This window comes from Rhyacophila brunnea, unplaced genomic scaffold (genome assembly GCF_057557595.1).
Source record: "Rhyacophila brunnea isolate RB1 unplaced genomic scaffold, BYU_Rbru_1.0 scaffold_14, whole genome shotgun sequence".
Lineage (NCBI taxonomy): Eukaryota > Metazoa > Arthropoda > Insecta > Trichoptera > Rhyacophilidae > Rhyacophila > Rhyacophila brunnea.
Window position 1 is genome coordinate 6985301 of NW_028232796.1, and position 18790 is coordinate 7004090.

The following is an 18790-nucleotide window of genomic DNA, read 5'->3' on the forward strand; positions in this document are numbered from 1 at the left end:
CAAAAATAGTATCGCACAACCTTACATTTTAAAATGTTAATAACCCCGAAATAAAATACCGCAGCATGTTGATCTCATTTATCTGGTCGACCCGCTACGCCAAGCCCCCCTGAGCCCGGGCCCCTAGGCTAGGGCCCTGTCAGCCCCCCCCTTCTGGGGGCCATGACTATAGGTGTGCACGGCACTCAGCATCATATTGTAAAGCACTTATCGCGACCCCCTTTTGTGATAGCCAAATAACATGTGACCCTTCGCCATGTTGGACAAATAGTCATTTTTATTAGTCAGGAAACACACTAAAAGTATATTCTTTAATATTAGAGCAAAATTGTGGTGTGTGTTTATCTCACTTAGGTAACTGGTTGACCTACCACGCCATTAGAATTTTGTTCCTAAAATTGGATAACAATCCAGGAAACCATGTGCATAAAATATTGTTATTAGCTACAACTCTAATTTGAAGGCGGCTCTCGTGGTGCAGTGGGTAAGGCGCTGGCCTTCCACCCGAGAGTTCTGGGTTCGATTCCCGGTCACGACAAAAATATTTATGTGTTTTTCTCAAAGCCTGGGTGTTTGTGATTGTTCAAAAAAATTACTAACAAACCACCTTGTACGAAAAAGCAAGGACATGGTTATTAATAATTCTAAAAAAAAAAAAAAAAACTCTAATTTGAATCAATTTTTCGAGTTGTACCTTTTCAAATACTAAAAACACAAATCAACTACGAAGTTAATTAAATTAAAAGCAAATTTTGCTAAATTTGATAATTTGATGATAACAATGATATTTGATTTTTTCGCTGCAGTCATGAATGATAAAACAATTATTGATGATAATAATAATGTGGTTCTCAGGAACCTAAATTGTTTTCGACCTAGCGTGTAGGTATGAAGACGTAATGTACATTTGCCTGTAAACAAATAAACACAGTATAAAAACTATTTACAAACATTAAAAATATTTTTGAAAACATAGACGAACGCATTTATAAACAATAATTATTAGGTGTGGGAATTTTTACGACGTTTTTACTGTACCATCAGAAGTAGCGACGCATGGTTGTCAGCTATATTTTAACCAATAATTTTAAAATGGATAATTAACAAAGAATTTTTGAAATAATCATAAATAATGAAAAAGGGCAATTTATTATGATTCATATGGCCACCAAGATTCGTAAAGATCAGGCCTTGGCCCAGCCGGTTCATCCCATTGTTTTCTACAATTATTTTTAATCCAATTCCGGTCCTTTGGGATTCTGAAAGAAAAATCGATACAAGTATTATTTTCGTAATTTTACCTAAATACTATTTTTTTTCTTTCTATTAATACTACTTGATGGAAAGACATGGCATTATAAAAAAAATACTTTGCTATTATGTAAGTAATATTTTTTTATCGTATGTACCTACTGTTTCCATAATTTTTAATCCACCACAATATAAACCGGGTGATTGGATCAAATCTGTATACATGTCATAATTAGGGAGACACACTTTCTTTTGTGATGGTCTCAGTTAAACGAATAACAAAATAAACTACTTCTGTCATATTATGTAGATCAGTGTTTCCCAAACTGGGGTACGGGAAGAGTTTGGTGGGGGTCTTTGGCTGCCCCTGGTGCAACAAGCAGCTTAGTTTTTTCGATTACAAACATGGAAAAATAATTTAAAAAAACTTCGTTACTTATTAGTATTGCGTATGTGTGGTTACTCTGAAATGTATAACACAGCATTTAGAGAATTTACAAGTGGGCCTGAAAAACTATTTTCCTGATTTAAACTAAAACATTGAATGGATAAGATATCCGTTCAACATTAATACAACATCCATGCTAGAAGGTTTATCGCATGCGGAAGAAGAGCAGTTGCAGGAATTAGCTTCAGACGGATTCTTGAAAAATAAATATAAGGAGTGTTCTTTAACATCATTCTGGTGGAAAATGCATCCAGTTTTAACAGAGAATGTCCTGAAATACATCTTGCCTTTTCCAACTTCATATCAGATCTATGTGAAGTTGCGTTTTCCGCAAAAAGGAACAGGCTTTTGGATGTGGAACCGCATCTCAGATTAAAATTAACAACCAATGAACCAAATTATGATGATCTGTCGTCTCAACATAAACAATTTCATCCTTCTCATTGATTATAATGAATGTTTTTTATAATACTTATAACATTTATTTATATTTTATTATGAATGAATTTTATTTTTCGTTTATCAATTATTTTGTTTATGTAAGTAGCTAATAAAAGAGGGAAAAATATTTTGATATATTATTTAAATATGTATTATTTTTGACGAGGGGTACTCAGTGTTACGAAAATTATAGATGGGGTACATAGATGTTGAAAGTTTGGGAGGCATGCGCAGCATGCGCTCAGTGCCCATCAAGTACCAAGCTACATATGTGAATAGTGGGACCCAATACTACTTCTTCCCGGTCTGGCACCATCATGTTTCGTGTATACTATCGTCTTAGGTAGACGAATCAGAAAAGAAAATGCGTATCCATAATTTTGTGTACGTATTCGACCCAGCACCTTGTGTACTACCGGTTTTATCCTAAATCAGTGTCTTCTTCCAGAACGTACTTACATGGATCATAAATTTCAGAAAAGTTGAAAAACTAAGAGTAATACGACGCAGTAACAGGGAAAGTATATTTGATAATTTTGGTAATACCAATGGATCGAAAAATAAATTAACGCACAAGAAAATAATAAAGGATTTAGACACCTTGAAATGGAGATAGGTAGAGGCAATAAAGCTTGTCATTCGTTGGTACCCGATAGATATTAAAATACCTGAAAGGCGCTGAGATAAACAAGTTTAACGGATGTATTGACATGACAACGAAGGACCAAGGACCTTCATCTAGCAGTAGGTTAAGAGTGACTGAGATTTTGGTTAGTCATAGTTGATCGATTACTGAATGGATGATCCGCATGCTTCTATCATTCCTCGTGGACCATCGCGTATCTGCATCAAGCAACCAAATTGTTGATTCAATAGATTTTACGATAGCTCTAACTATCTCCTTTAAATGAGAAAAATACGTTAAATAATGGAATATGTAAACGATTAACCTGATAACTCTGCTCGTAGATGGATTGTCCGAATCATAGATAACGTTTCTTTTCGGATCATAGAACCCATCTACCGTGTCGTAATGGCTTTTTGGGATTACTTTTGTTGGTTGCTCATTTGTTAGGATTGATTTTCCCGCAGGATTTAATCCATTAATAATTTCATACTGAAACCTGTGAAAAAAAATCAAGTGTCATGACATGACATTCTTACTCTATTTTACTACGATATGTACTGTTATATTACAATGTATTTGGAATACATCAGAATCATACATTAGAAAAATATTTGTACCGACTCGGACCTGCACCCACTGGTAGCCGACCAATGTACTTGATTGCATAATCACGCCAAATTGTACCAACTATACGTCCGAAGTGTTTGAAATTCGATAATATTGGCGACCATCTTCGTGATTTTTAATTTTGATATAAATTTTGGTTAAAAATTAAATAATTGATTAATTAATATACATAATTTGAAAACACCTCATTAAAGTTAATGGCCCAACCAAATCATATCGCTCAGCACCACACCCGGTTTTAATTAGGCGTATCACGGAACCGTACATTTGAATGTGAAGCATAGTTTTTTTAATGACTGAGAATGCCTCAGGAGCAGTTACCCAAGACTGAAGTCGCCATGCACTTAAATGTGCTTTGACTGAATTTACATGAGTTTAAGTTAGAAGTACTCATGGGAAAGTGGAGCATGTAGAGGCAAAATTAAAAATTGTAGTAAGTAACAAAAGTTAATACAAAAATGCCGAATAATCCAAGTGATCTTCACGTTGATAGTATGACGCCGAAAATTTTCTAAATGGAACAAAATTGTCCTTCGTGGCAACCTGGTCGTACGGTACGATGGGCCCAACAGCTGGTTGGACCAACTTGAGCAACTATTCCTTTTCCGTACACATTTTGACGGGACTTGATCCTGTAACCACTCGCGCCAATGTTTTTGTACAACTGCCAATAACAACGAAAACTAGAAAACGCTTCAGAGATTTAAGGCTATACTTCAGCTGGGGCACGGTCTAAAACGACCGTGACTACGCGACGCGAAGATTGTGCAAACGACGCGTGCAGAACAAAACATAATTTGTCATAAAAAGTCAACATGCGTCCTTTTAATGTTATGTTTATTGTTATATTAGTAATAATAATAATATATTCATTGACATGTTTTCTTTTTCAAGTAAATGGGTAACGTTTTTTAGTCATCTTTACACGATTTAAGAATTAATTCCCCCGTCGCCATCACAAAACAAATTGACGTGTTCACAGCTCGAATTTCGCTCTCCGATTGCCAGCGAGTCCGAAATTTCGTCTCACCTATAGTCGAAAATTATTTGCCGTTTTACTGAAGTATGCTCTTAATTATTATTGTAAAACTACTACTTAGTCAATTTTCTCGCACTTATGTGAAAAGCGCATAGGTGCGAATCCCAGGGAGCTCACGTTCGAAATCTGCTGGGTGTAGTGATTTTTTCAAAAAGAATTTTTCTAGTGGTTAAATATTGATTAACTGACGTGTTTTCAAATTATATACTATGTACAATACTATTGCTCAGTATGACTGCATTAAAGAATGGTGAGTTTTTATGTACGAAACCTCCTATCGGGCTGTCGACAATATGTCCAGTTTGTTTTAGAATACTCCAGTCCGTCATGAAAGAATATTTTATGTTCTTGCAACTTTCCTTTAGACCATGTTCCATCAATGTAAGCACCGCTTGGGAGATACATTTTTCCTTTACCATCGAACAGACTGTCTACCATCTCGCCAATGTATTTAGTACCTGCAATGAATTTGTTGCTTAACTATTTTGTGAGGGTTTTGGAGGGCAATTTCATGGGTATGCTGTCTACTTAGAGTGCGAAAAGTTTACGGTGATGGGCGGCAGCTTGGAGAACTAGATCTCCTCCTCTCGCGTTTCAGTATTTATTCCCCTCACCACAAACGCATTTGACGTTTATTATAAGTGCGCGGTATCAGTCATTTAGACGTGTTAATAATGGCAAAAGTTTTGAAAAGTGACAGCAGGAAGTTTATAAGTCATCTTATCTCCTACTGTGAAGAAGGAAAACGACAAAATAACCTCATTTGGCTCTTCAACAACGTTATCGAAAGAGTTACCGTGATGGCAACTACAAAACACACTTAAAATTTTAATGTTGCCATATAAAATTTATTGGGAAAAATGTAAGTATATCATTATTTGAAATTTGCGAAAATATATACCTATTTAAGGAAGTGGGAAATAATATCTTCCAATCCTGGCAAAACTCACAATGCTTCGAAGTCGAAAATCATAGATAAGATACAACACGAGCGCCGCCGCCAGGCCTCACGTTAAAATTTTCAGTGTCTAGTATTTATGAACAACAATTGAAGAAAAATATTCTTTGCTTTTGGTGCTTTTCCATAAAACTAGGGATACTACGGCCAATGGTTAAATTATCACAGCAATTTAAAATTAATTATATATAGCATAATTCACACTTGTACTTTGAGATTTCTTTGCCAGAATTGCACTGAGCACATGATTATTAAATTTTGATCAGCGTTATACCAAAATCTAAATATTGTAGTTAGGTACCCGTTTAAAAGATAGTTTTTGTCACAGTGACTCACTAAAATTGTTATTGCCACTGCCGATTAAAAAAAATGCTTCCGGTGTTGGATTTGAGACCCTTCTTAGCTTTTATGAGCGTTACAAGTTGCCAATAAAAATATTCCCTAACCCAATCAAATACGCGTATAAGAAGGGTTGTTCTTCTTGTCAATATTGTCAATGCGTACTACAATGATTTCGATAAGTAGTGTTTTAATATTATAATTTTGATACTCCGACACTTAGTGCACACATTAATGTTAACTATTTTATATTGAATACTAATATTGTACCATTTTCAAACGTGTATTGCCCTTTTCCGGCCATCCCAAGTTCATCCCAATCTCCCTCATAGTTTGATTCTGTCACAAGCCTCTTGTAAACATGACAACTTTCAGCTGAATTCACCATTAATTTTCCGCTGTGTTCTGTTGTAGAATCAGTATGTATAAGTTTGGCAGATATCGCTTGACGCCATAGAGAATCTTCTACATCGGCAAACATCTCTTCCTTTGTAGAAACGTCACTTATATCGCTAATATTATCACACATGATTATGTGATCACAGATAACTTTTATTCAATTAAATAATTGCACCTATTCGGTGTTCCGTCTTTTAATATAGGTAATACATTTTGTAACCGTCAAAATATGACAGATTTAAAACAAGACGTAAACAAACAAATGAACAACGAATTTTTGGAACATGAGATTATTTGAAAAAAATTCAAAATGTTTTCCAACACTCACTTTTCATAACAAGCTATTATTTTAGAAATGAAATAAAATAATATAATAAATTTTATAATTGAAAAGCATTTGCAGTGATCGTCGGCGGTTTTCCATAAAGCACAGGAGGCGCTCTTGTTCAGAAAGTTTCAAAATCTTAAAAATATGTTTATCTTTCATAATACGCCTAAGCGAAAAAACTTTGCTTGACTGTTATGCATTACCGAACATTGAAGTGTCCCCACCATTATCCTGCTTATCACGGGAGTCTACGCTTTGATTGAAGCATTGTCATTTGTACAATTGTCCTACTTCTAAAACTGACAAACAATCTAAGTAAAGTAAGAGATCTTTACGTCTGCAGTATAGTATGACGCTGAGAATTTATAGCTAATAAAGCGCGAAATATATTGAGGTGCATGTCGCGTACTATCACGTGACGTCACAATAAGCTGCCGCTACGGGAAAAAAGTGTATAATTTTGATTAAATTATTAAATGTTATCACACTGGTGCTTCCATCCTGTAGCACATTTTGAACCTTTAAACAAGGGGTAGTCAACCTGGTCCCCACCGCCCACTAGTGGGTGTTCCAGCTTTAATGGTGGGCGGTAGGGGTATCCAGTATTTAGTTTCGCAGCATCAGCCTCAGGGATCTCGTTAATAATTTAATTAATTAAATGTAATTTCATCAGACTTCATGATTCTCTGTATGCAAAGTATAAATAAAAAGATAGGTTTAACTACAGTAAGTTGTTTTATAAAGATTTAATCTGCCAAACTTAGCGAAAGTCTGACATAAAGTATTTGGTAAGTAATTATTATTACATGCTTTAACTTGCTGTAACTCAATATATGTAATATACATTTTATAAAGTAAAGTTACTTCCGGTCGTTACTGGACGGTTAGAACATTTCACTACTAACAGAGATAAAAAAGTGGGCGGTAGGTATAAAAAGGTTGACTATACCTGCTTAAATGAACATTGTCATTTAGCAAAATCTGCCGAAATCAACAGAACAACAATGAGGTCACCTCACGTTGTACCGCACTGCATCGACACCTGCATGAGTCAATGAACGTTTTTTATGATTTTCTTCATGCCTACACATTTTGGAATCATATCAAAATCGCGTGTTTTTTGTTTTTAGCGGTTGGCACTATATATTTTCTATAAGAATGTTGTCTATTATCTATGGTCTGCGGGTTGAGTTCCGTTCAAAATAGTATAGAATTTACAGATACTTGTTACTAGGTTACTCCATCATTGAATTTACAAAGATCGTGTTCGTTCAAAATAATCTGCAAAATGACGAAAACCGTAGAGTGTAGACTAAATTTGTCGCCGTGACAGCGTAACAGTACGCGACATGCATCTCAATGTAATCACAATTTTATAGGTATTTAAAATAGATACCAACATGTACAACATATTATTTTCAATTCGATAAAACAATTTTTGTATTTTTTTACGATAAGTTTATTGGTTTAATTTATGTCATAGACCAGTCAGCGCCTTCAACCTCTACATATCTTGAACCGTCACATGTTGTAATATAAAGATGAAATCTTCTTGCAGTCTCTGTACTATCCATGTACGAAATAGCTATTGTATTTTTTTTTTGATAAATTGAATTTATTAGAGCTGTGCCTTCATAGATGTTTATTGCATAACATTTAAAAATGCAATACGAAATATTCACTAATAGCGTGGATTAATTATTATGATTCATAGTCAACATGTCAGATAAGACATAAATTTAAATAAATTATTTTTCACTCATAAGATATAAAGTGCCGTAAGAAATTTTTTGAACGAGTCTATTAATCAATGCGATTGTTTTCTTCGCAAAATATTGTTTGCAATTTATACTATTCAGATTGAAGGCATTCGAAGCTAATTATACAGTGCTTGTAAAACTTTTTTTAGCACTCGCGTATTGGTGTTTCAGTCAGCGTGATTAACGTGATCACGAAGATAATATGATTCATACGTCTTTCGGATGACGCCAGAGAGTATGACACTCAGTGTATTTGTAGTATATCCTCACTTTCCCTCATCCAGCAGCGGTGTTACAACAGCGATATAACATGCAGGTCTCATAATATAGCGGGAAGCACGAAACGTGACGATGTACCTAGGGCTGTGGAGCAACCTTATGTTCAGGTTTTTGAGCGGGTTTCAATTTCAATTTAATTTATTTTACTTTTCTAACATATTGTGGATATTACAAATTATAAGTTTAAGACGTTTACAACATGACATGAAACATTATTATAAAGAAGAAGAAAAAAGTAATAAAAGCGATAAAAATGAAAATATAAAATGAGAACATACCTAATATAAACATACAAAAGCAGTGAAAATACAATTATACAATATATAATAGAAGCTCAAAGAAGTACCTACACCGAGTTTGCTAAAGAGACCCTATTTTAAGAATTTATAAAATAGCGTACACCTAAACTCACCATCACGCAAGTAGAATATAATTATCACAACCGAAGCAATTTGGTTGAACATAGTTATCGCCCTCCCAATTGGCATTACGAGTGGCAGGTTGGTTCTGCACCTAAGAATCCTGGACATTCCCGGCACTACGTTGAAGGGCGCATCTCATTCGTTACGTCACGGCATACATCTGAAAGTTTATGAAGACGTGGTGGGTGGTGGGTGGTGAATTGAAAGCACGAAGTTTATAGGAGAATATCTTTCTAGCTATGCTTCTGATGGCGTCTACATTTGCCTGCATTACAAGTAAATCATATTTATCACTGGGAGAAGTATGGTCGAAGTGTGCAGCTTTTTAACGTTTGAATATAACTTGAAATTCCATTGGCTAATCAACTCGCATTAAAATCTCTTCATTAGTGATGTTATCAGGTCAGGAAATCCTCATCATATGCCAATACAGCCATATCTCGAATATTTCCAATCTCACGTTTCCACCGTCCGTTCTTTTAACGTCCAGGATTCAACTCAGTATACCAATATGTGTGACCTTGTCACGTTGTGGATTCATACCTATACCTAAATTCAAAGTAGGTAAATGCTGACCGATAGAAGAGGATGCAAGATTGATTGTCGTTCACACAAATCCCCACCCTGCGGCAGGACGAGATCCTACTTGTACTTTGGCGGGCAGGAGGGTTGGACCTTTATCGATTTCTATCACTTTTACCCTGACGTCTAAACTGGACGGATCTCTCAACTTAACCTACTTAGTTCATGGCCGGTTCGGATACCGAGTGTCTTCAACTTCAAATGAACCAGCGTCCAGCAGATGAGTACCCCTATTTTTGGTATCATAATGTTCTTCTTTATTTACTGTCTCTTTATTATTACTTGTTCAAATTAATTCAATATTTCTAGCCTAATAAACAGTTGTTACCTCTAAATCATAGTGTTTTCTTTATTTATATGGTATTTAGCTATGTACACACATAGAAAGCACTTGGCGCCCTAATCATTATTCAATTTATCATACACTTGCAAGTCTTGGTTTATACATAGTTTTCTTAGTCTACTAAAATTGGTTTTTTCATTATATTCTATAGATACTAGTTCACTGATGACAGCGCGATCTCATGCCCTGAATAATTTAATTGTCCTATTTTACTCTTTACGCTTACATCTTAATCATGCTCTATTCTTAACTTACAATTAATCCAATCTCTATTTTTTTATTCACACATTCTCTCCTCTATTTTAGCCTCCATTTAATCACATATTGACAACCTCTATATCCTGAAGCGGCCCCCTAGGTAGAATGTTTGGCTTGCCCCCCCCTTACCTAAAACTAAAGTTAAGGGCAGTGTGGTATAATTCTACAGTATTTATTTATTTATTCTAAATAAATCCACTTGAAAAATTGGGCATCATATTATGAACTTATCACGACCCCTTTTGTAACACTCGATCTTTCGGCCATTATGGATCAATAGCAATTTTTATTAATCAGTAAATAATCAACAATCTTGGGTGCATCTTCGTCGCCTCACAGAGAGGTTTCACAGTTTTATTTTTTTTACGTGAAATGGATGTTATCCACTTGCTCAACCTATTAGGTCCATGCTTTGAATTCAAACACACAGTGAAAAACAATATATGAATATATGCCAGATCCTCGACTTACCAAGTAGATACCTTACCACTCGGACGTCACGGACGCTTAAAAGGTATGATACCGATAATAAATAAATGAAACAATAATATCTGAATAGGTTCTCTTTTCCAGTTTACCACATTAGTTTGAGAAGTACTGAGTTAACATATTGCATGATATATTATAAAAAAAATACATTTGTATAACGTAACACTACTATGAAAAGCGGAATGATTATATTGTTTTAATTATAGCAAGTTAAAGTTAATATACAAAATTATAGAAATGTGAGAAAAATATTCTTAACAATATAATATTTTACTACAAGATCGTTAGATACTTTTATATAATTATACGTTACTTGTATGAATAGTAACAAAATGCTGAGCCACGTACGTAATAACAAAAAAACACAACAATAATTTATTGTTACAATTAATTAATTGGTTTGTGCTTAATTACGTTCATATTTTTTAGTAGGAAGATAATATTATATTAAACATATTTTTATTATGTAAATATCTTATAATTATTATTTAGGTAAGTAAAAACAACTATTCTAGAGCAGTGCTTTTCAACCGGTGTGCCGCCAGTGCACTACCCACTTAGTTATATTTCAACTGTTATAGGTAATTATAAGAAAATACGTTTATATAATGAATTAATATATTTTTAATATTTATTTACGACAGTATTAATTAATTATCATGAATGATGGAATGAAATGCCAATAGAAATGGCGTATTTTTTTAAAAAATACTACCTTATTCTTAGGCCAATAATTATTATAATACAATCATTCGTAGGATGTTTTATCACATTTGAATGGTCAAAAACATCAATCAGTATCTTTAGAACTATCTTCAAATGTGTTAATCGTGCCCATTTTTTGAATAATAAAATGCCCAATTCTTGTCAAATTTGGGATCACAGAGATTATCAATATAATTTTTTATCGTAAATATTTCACTATATAATGTTAACAACAATTTTACTAATGGTTTTATAAATGCGTTTAAAAATAAATACATCTAAAAAATCTTAACACCACTGCACATGGATGTATTGAAATATGACTATATTCTAAAACATTAGCTCGAGAAATTTAAAAGAATACTATTTTTTTATGTAATAAAAATACTTTATGCAGTCATCAAATGTTTAAAATAAATATAAAGGAAAATAAGGCTTAAAATTATATAAATAGATTAACTACAACGTTTAAGAAATGTCCAGGCTTATGCTACGAAAATACCATACAATCTCCATTTTGACCTACGTTGGGCATGTGGGCCCTTAAATATCCTATAATTTATCATTACATAATAAACGATAACTTTCGTGATTTTTTCAACTTATTATGATGTAAATCAACAGATTAGAGGGCAGAATTGACCTACGTGGCGCATGTGGGCCCTTAAGAGCAGAAGTGACCTACAACTTTCAAGAGAATGAAAAGCGAGCATGCCTTGAAGAAAGTTAGTCGGAAAATACTCGTTTGAGAAGCTGTCAAAAGGAAAATAATTATAAACTTGACACGAAACTGAGCACGCTCTAAAACAAGCTTATAGGAAACCTCATAATGACTCCAGATAATGGACCATGGATAAAACAGTTGGATTCTTATATTGAAAATTACAAATTATTTATTTAAGACGTTCACAGCATGCCATTTAGAAACAAAGAAATATTATTAAAACAGTATTATATAACAGTAATTAAATAATAGAAAAGAGTATAAGTATACAAAAAATAGATACAAGGAAATAGACCAAATGAGCTAAGCAGACCCTATTTTAAGAATTTCTAAAACAATGCCCACCTATTTATACTCATTCTGACGCAGGTGGAATATGTCAATATCCGAAGTGATTTGTTTGAATAGAGTTATCGCCCTAACAATTGATAAATGTTGATAATCACTGTCTTAGAGGGAACGTTGCTCACCACGTGAGCGAAACACGTATCAAAAAACAATCTTTATATGTGATGATAAACTCATTTTATAAAATTCAGAATCACTACGTCATGGCAATGGACACTTATAAAAAACAAGACTATTATTTTTCATGGGCGCGTAAATAGATTTCACGGATGATCAGTTAAAACTGACTTACTTATAATAAACACACCGAAGCCAGCCGACTGGCAAAGGCTAAGATTAACAATTCCGTTATTATTCACCGGCGGATCATCGCGCCAAGAAAATAATAAGAAAATCGATGTTTTTGGCTCGATCGGAGACAAAAGTGTACCGAGAAAAGATATTAAAGAAACGTCGTTCTAACCAGAATCGATTCCGTAGCGTGAAATTGTTTTGGGCCCTGTGTTTGTTTGCTTATGCCAAAAAAACACGCGCTGGAGGTAATAAATCTTAGTAATGCAGCCAGTAAAAAGTAAATTTTGATGAGTTTATTAACGAACTGTTTTTTGATAGTTGGTACGATCATCGCGATCGTTAAACTATATGAAATTATTCGAGAATAATTGTTAACGTGCTGATGATTAAGCTTAAGACAGTTTAATTAATTAAGACAGCTTCAAGTACCTGGGGGTACACATCACGGGAGATGGCATTTTGCAGAAAGAGCTCGCTATCCGAATGGGAATGGCTGGAGCAACATTCAATTCAATGCGGAATATCTGGAACTCAAACTGTTGTCAAAATCAGCTATGAAAATTGAATTAATGTTCATATTGAATCTAATAAAATTGGAGACCATATAATATATGGGCTCTTTCCGGTAGAAAACTCACGGCGAATTGTGCTACGGTGAAATGTTTTACGTACAATTTACATATAACCGAGCGGCTAGATGAAAGAGAAAGAGCAGAGAGACAAAAAGAGCTCGCTATCCGAATGGTAATGGCAGGAACAACATTCAATTCAATACGGAATGTCTGGGACTCACAATTGTACTCGGTTAAAACCAAATGTCGCCTATCCGACGCTTGCATTCTGACGGTGCTGCTTTACGGTAGTGAATCATGGCACCTTACGAAGGCTCAGAGCAACCGTATACTGAGCCTCGAAAACAGATGTTTGCGATGAATGCTGGGTGTGCGATGGTATGACTTTATGAGGAGGAGATAAGAGAACGCACCAAGCAGCCTTTCATCACGCTGAAAGTGAAGAGGCGACGTTGGACCTGGCTCGGCCACGTGCTGCGGATGCCAGAAGACAACCTCAACCTGGCTTGCCTGTTCTTCAAGCCGACCGGATTATGTCCATATGTCCCAATTAAGGGGCGGATATGGCCAAAGAAGAAGAAGAAGATGATGATTAAGCAAGTACACGTGAGCACAAGTATACGTAGGTGTAAAAAATAATTTGGAGCAGTTTTTCACATCACCACATACCAGTGGCGAGAGGTCTCTTGAAGGTAGGTAAATAATTGAAAAAAAGTCCTAAGACAGTCATATTTACAGTAAAAAAAATCATCTTCACTATTTCTCTCCGACTATGTCCGATTCTAATAAGATTATGGCCTCCACAGAGCGGTGGTTAGTATTAACTGATTTTGTTTTTACGAGAAATGGATATCAGCCACTTGCTCAACCTATTAGGTCCACACTCTGACTTATACACAAACTGAAAAACAATATGTGTACTTGCCACACCCAGAATTCAAACCTCGTACCATGGGGGGCTGACAGGTCTCTAGCCTGGGGGCCTGGCGTAGCGAGTCATCCAGATAACTGAGATAAACACACATCACAAATTTTCTCTAATAGTAAAAAAGTCGCCCGCTGCGATATTTTACTTCAATAACGTTAATACATATTTTAAAATATGTGGTGGTGCTATGCAATTTTTAATTGTATATCGATACTCGACAACTCAAGTGGATTTAAGTAGGTACTAAAAATACACTATACATATATCCATAATCCTAGGGGCCCATTTCATTATATGGGGGCCATATCTAGGACCCACGACGCTATAGGCCGACGCTTAAGCCGCGCGGCCATCGTGGGTGTCATATATATATATATATATATTACATGAAATAATATAATTTATAATATATATTCCATGAAAAAAAGAGAACAGGTACTAAAATATATATTAAAGATAAGTAACTAATACCCGACAGCGATTCGAACTCGGGCTAAAAAATGTGACAGTTTCGGTATCGGCCTCAGGTCACCTGATAGTATGGTACTGTTTTGACATTGTGTGTGTTTTTTGCAATAATAAAATCAACGCTAATAATCTAACCACTAAAATTTAATATAATTTATATTGTCATTTTGTACAACCGTTTTATTTATTTTTTATTTTAAACGTTTTAAAAAGTAAATTACTAGTAATTTATCTTTAATTACAAACTTCATAATATTTGTCCTCTAATAATCCATTCGTATACTTTTACAACTACTATAAAAACATTGATTAATAAGATTTTTTGGCAAATTCGAACAACTGTCACTGTGCCAAACAATATACGAGTTTTTTAATATTGATAAATTTAATCAAAAATATAATAATGAAAAAATACGTATAATGCGAAATAATGACGTAATGACTTATTAACTATTTCCACAATACTTTATATAAGCTACAATAGCCTGCTGCCGGAAATCCAATCTTCCCTTATAAATAATCACTAAAATTACGCAATCTCGCGATGTGAAGATAACCCCTTTGATTATTCAGTTGGACCTACAACCTCTTGCTTTCCAAAAGGCTCTACTCAGCAATTATTATCATTTCCAACCAGCCCAGTTAATGAGCAAGCAGTATTTTTAGTTTGATTCCGATCTCTGAAATTGAATTTGTGTATTATCTCTGGGAAGTTACATAATATGCCAGCATATTCAGTTTCTGTCTCTTTATAGGTATAATTCCATCAGAACGATGCATTTATATATCTTAGGAATCGGGGCATCCGTTGTCTGTTCTCCCAAGGTTCACAGCTAACCTGCCAATTGGGAGGGCAATAACTATGTTTAGTTTTTTAATGAATTTAGGTGAGCGTTGTTTTATAGGTTTTTAAGATAGGGTCTATCAACCTAGTTCACTCTGTGTGCTTCCGTGTGCTTTAATTTTTCTTATTTTATTATTGTATTATTTACTCACATTACCCTGTATTTTTATTTGAAAAAAATGTTAACACTTACATTATGTCATGTCGTGAATGCTATAAATTTATAATTTGTAATGTTCATTATATGTAAAATAAATTTGAGCGTATGCAGTTCGCCGTATAACACTGCACCGTGAAATATTGTATCGGAAATATATGGTCATATATTAACGACCGTCAAACCTCTTTGGGTCGTATAGTACTGAGATAAAATTCATGTCTAAATATAACACGGTTCTTGTCGGTTTACCGGTTACGTTACGTTATAAGGTTAGGTTTTCATTATCGAATTCATGAATTTTGTCAAATTCAGCTATGAAAATTGAATTAATGTTCATATTGAATCTAATAAAATTGGAGACCATATAATGTATGGGTTCTTTCCGGTAGAAAGCTCACGGCGAATTGTGCTACTGTGAAATGTTTTACGTACAATTTACATATAACCGAGCGGCTAGATGAAAGAGAAAGAGCAGAGAGACAGAAAGAGCTCGCTATCCGAATGGTAATGGCTGGAGAAACATTCAACTCGATGCGGAATGTCTGGGACTCACGATTGTACTCGGTCAAAACCAAATGCCGCCTATTCGACGCTTGCATTCTGACAGTGCTGCTTTACGGTAGCGAATCATGGCACCTTACGAAGGCTCAAAGCAACCGTATACCGAGCTTCAAAAACAGATGTTTGCGACGAATACTGGGTGTGCGGTGGTATGACTTTATGAGCAACGAGGAGATATGAGAACGCACCAAGCAGCCTCTCATCACGCTGAAAGTGAAGAGGTGACGTTGGACCTGGCTCTGCCACGTGCTGCGGATGTCAGAAGAGAACTTCAACCTGGCTTGCCTGTTCTTCAAGCCGACCGGATTACGGCGTCCTGGAAGGCCGCTAAATATGATCTACAGAGTGTATACGGCAGAGCTATGGGATGCTGGTTTGACCTGAAACGAAGCAAGAAGACTGGCGAGCGACAGGGATTCTTGGAGGCGCCGCGTGGTGTCCATATATCCCAATTAAGGGCGGATATGGCCAAACAAGAAGAAGAAGAAGAATACCAGTGGCGAGAGGTGTATCTTGAAGGTAGGTAGATAACTGAAAAAAGTCCTAAGACAGTCATATTTACAGTAAAAAAAATCATCTTCAGTATTTCTCTGAGCATGTGGTGTCCATATGCTCCAGTTAAGGGGCGGATATGGCCAAAGAAGAGCGGCTAGATATCGGAAGATGTCAAAAGTTTCAAAAAACGTTTTAAGATCAGGTAGTACGTAGTAATATAGGTATATTTTTTAAATTGTTATGATTCCGTTATGATAGACTGCATATTGTGAGAAGTAAATAATTGAGGTTCAAGACAAAAATCCCAGGCGCACTTGCTTTCCGGTTGATAAAATATGAACCGACGAAAAGCGGTAAACAATACGGTGATTATCAATTTTTTTAACAGAAAAATGCACAAATTACAAACCTAAACTATCATCTGGAAATATTGAAATGCACTTCTTCAGTATTTACGCATGCATGCGTGACAAGGTTAATGACTGAACAAAAAATAGGTTAGGTAGAAAGAGGTCGAAAAAATATTCTATAATTTCTGTGGCTTTTATAGTACAAGAACATGCGGCCCTAGTAGTCCAGTGCGTAAGGTACTGGCCTAAGAGTAATAATATATAGAGAGTGGCTATTGTTCGGTAAAATTAAACCGTGTTTCTTGCGTATAACGTACACGAGAACCTAAATTTTATTGTTATTAACTTAAGTATGAAACGTTATACCATCATGTTGCTTCTCAGTACGACTATCAAATTTAAACACAACATAGTTAACCATATTATGTTCTACTAAATTAACTAAAAATAATTACCATTAACTTTATATTTAACCATTGATATACTACTGGATGAATCATATGCTTCTTAAAATGACGCCCGATTTTCAGCGACTCGGCCTTTGTTAAAACTTACTGAGTAAGCCCGATCTAGCTTGCATCTTACTCTAACTAATAGTCAGCGCATGACGACTTGCTCTGTCTGTTTTGCGTTGCAGCACCCTTAGGTTCACTATTCCAAGAACGCAAATTTAGTTTTACAGCCAGGGCAATACGGGTGAAATTCGGGAATCCATGTTAACGGTCTTAACGCATTATACCTACAAGGAGATATTATAAGACGATATTCGTAATATGTTTTGTGGTACATTTTTAAAATGACACTTGTATGGGAACTGCTCATCTAGTAGTATATCAATGTATTTAACACAAAAACAATATATTTCACCAACACGTGCTTGTAGTTTTTAAATAAATGTAATCATTCGGATCAATATTTACCGGCGCCGTTTACAAAAAAATATTTAATTCAGCCGTAGAAATTCTATCGTACTCTAACGCATAGTGCGGAGATATAAGCGTGCCGAATGCTTTCTCACTCGCATTTATAGTTCGTTTTTGTTCATGCCTCGGTGCTGGACTTCAATCCGGGAGCTCAGGGTGCGATACCCAGTAAGGTCACAATATATTTACACGATTTTCTAAAAGCCTGGTTATTTGCGATTGTTTAACTTTTATTACTACAATATTGTTTCACTACACTACCGTCATCGTGTCTCATGCCCTGTTGTAGTGCTACAAAGAACATGAATATGAAAACTGTTATTTTTAATTTCTCCTTGTAAACGAGCGAATAGACTTCAACGGTCAAATATAGTATTAAACTAACCATCGAATCATATGATATGTAAAAATTATAATATATTTATCTTGTTTTATCTGTCTGTAACGCATAAGCTGAATCAATCCAACTAATCCGTTGATTTTGTAGGACGCAGGTGGCTAAATTGGTTAACACATTGGCCGAAATCCGACGGATGCGGGTTCAAATCCCGTCCGGATTTAATTTTTTTCTTATATGTATATTTCCGAGGTATTTTAAAACTCTGTAAATATAAATTAATAACCTCAAAGAAATATCAATATATTTTCTTGCGTAGTAATAATCGATCCTTTGAGATCAAAATCTCACATACAGTGATTTGAAGTCGTATTTACTCAATTTGTCACCGGTAAACTTATGTTTAGGTCATAAACAGGGCCCGATTTACCATAGGGCTAAACGGGCTATGGCCCAGGCCCCCAAATTAATTCGCCCCAGAGAATCTTTG

At 35.1% G+C, this 18790-nt stretch overlaps 1 protein-coding gene across 1 annotated transcript; it reads right to left on the minus strand.

Moving 5' to 3' along the window:
- Positions 1 to 2958: 2958 nt before the first annotated feature.
- LOC147075567 (MORN repeat-containing protein 5-like) lies at positions 2959 to 6212 on the minus strand. Its single transcript, XM_085942348.1, has 4 exons — positions 6002 to 6212; positions 4706 to 4892; positions 3091 to 3264; positions 2959 to 2983 (listed from the first exon to the last, which is right to left on the minus strand). The coding sequence occupies exons 1-4, from the start codon at positions 6210 to 6212 to the stop codon at positions 2959 to 2961; spliced, it is 597 nt and encodes a 198-aa protein (XP_085798474.1).
- Positions 6213 to 18790: the final 12578 nt, after the last annotated feature.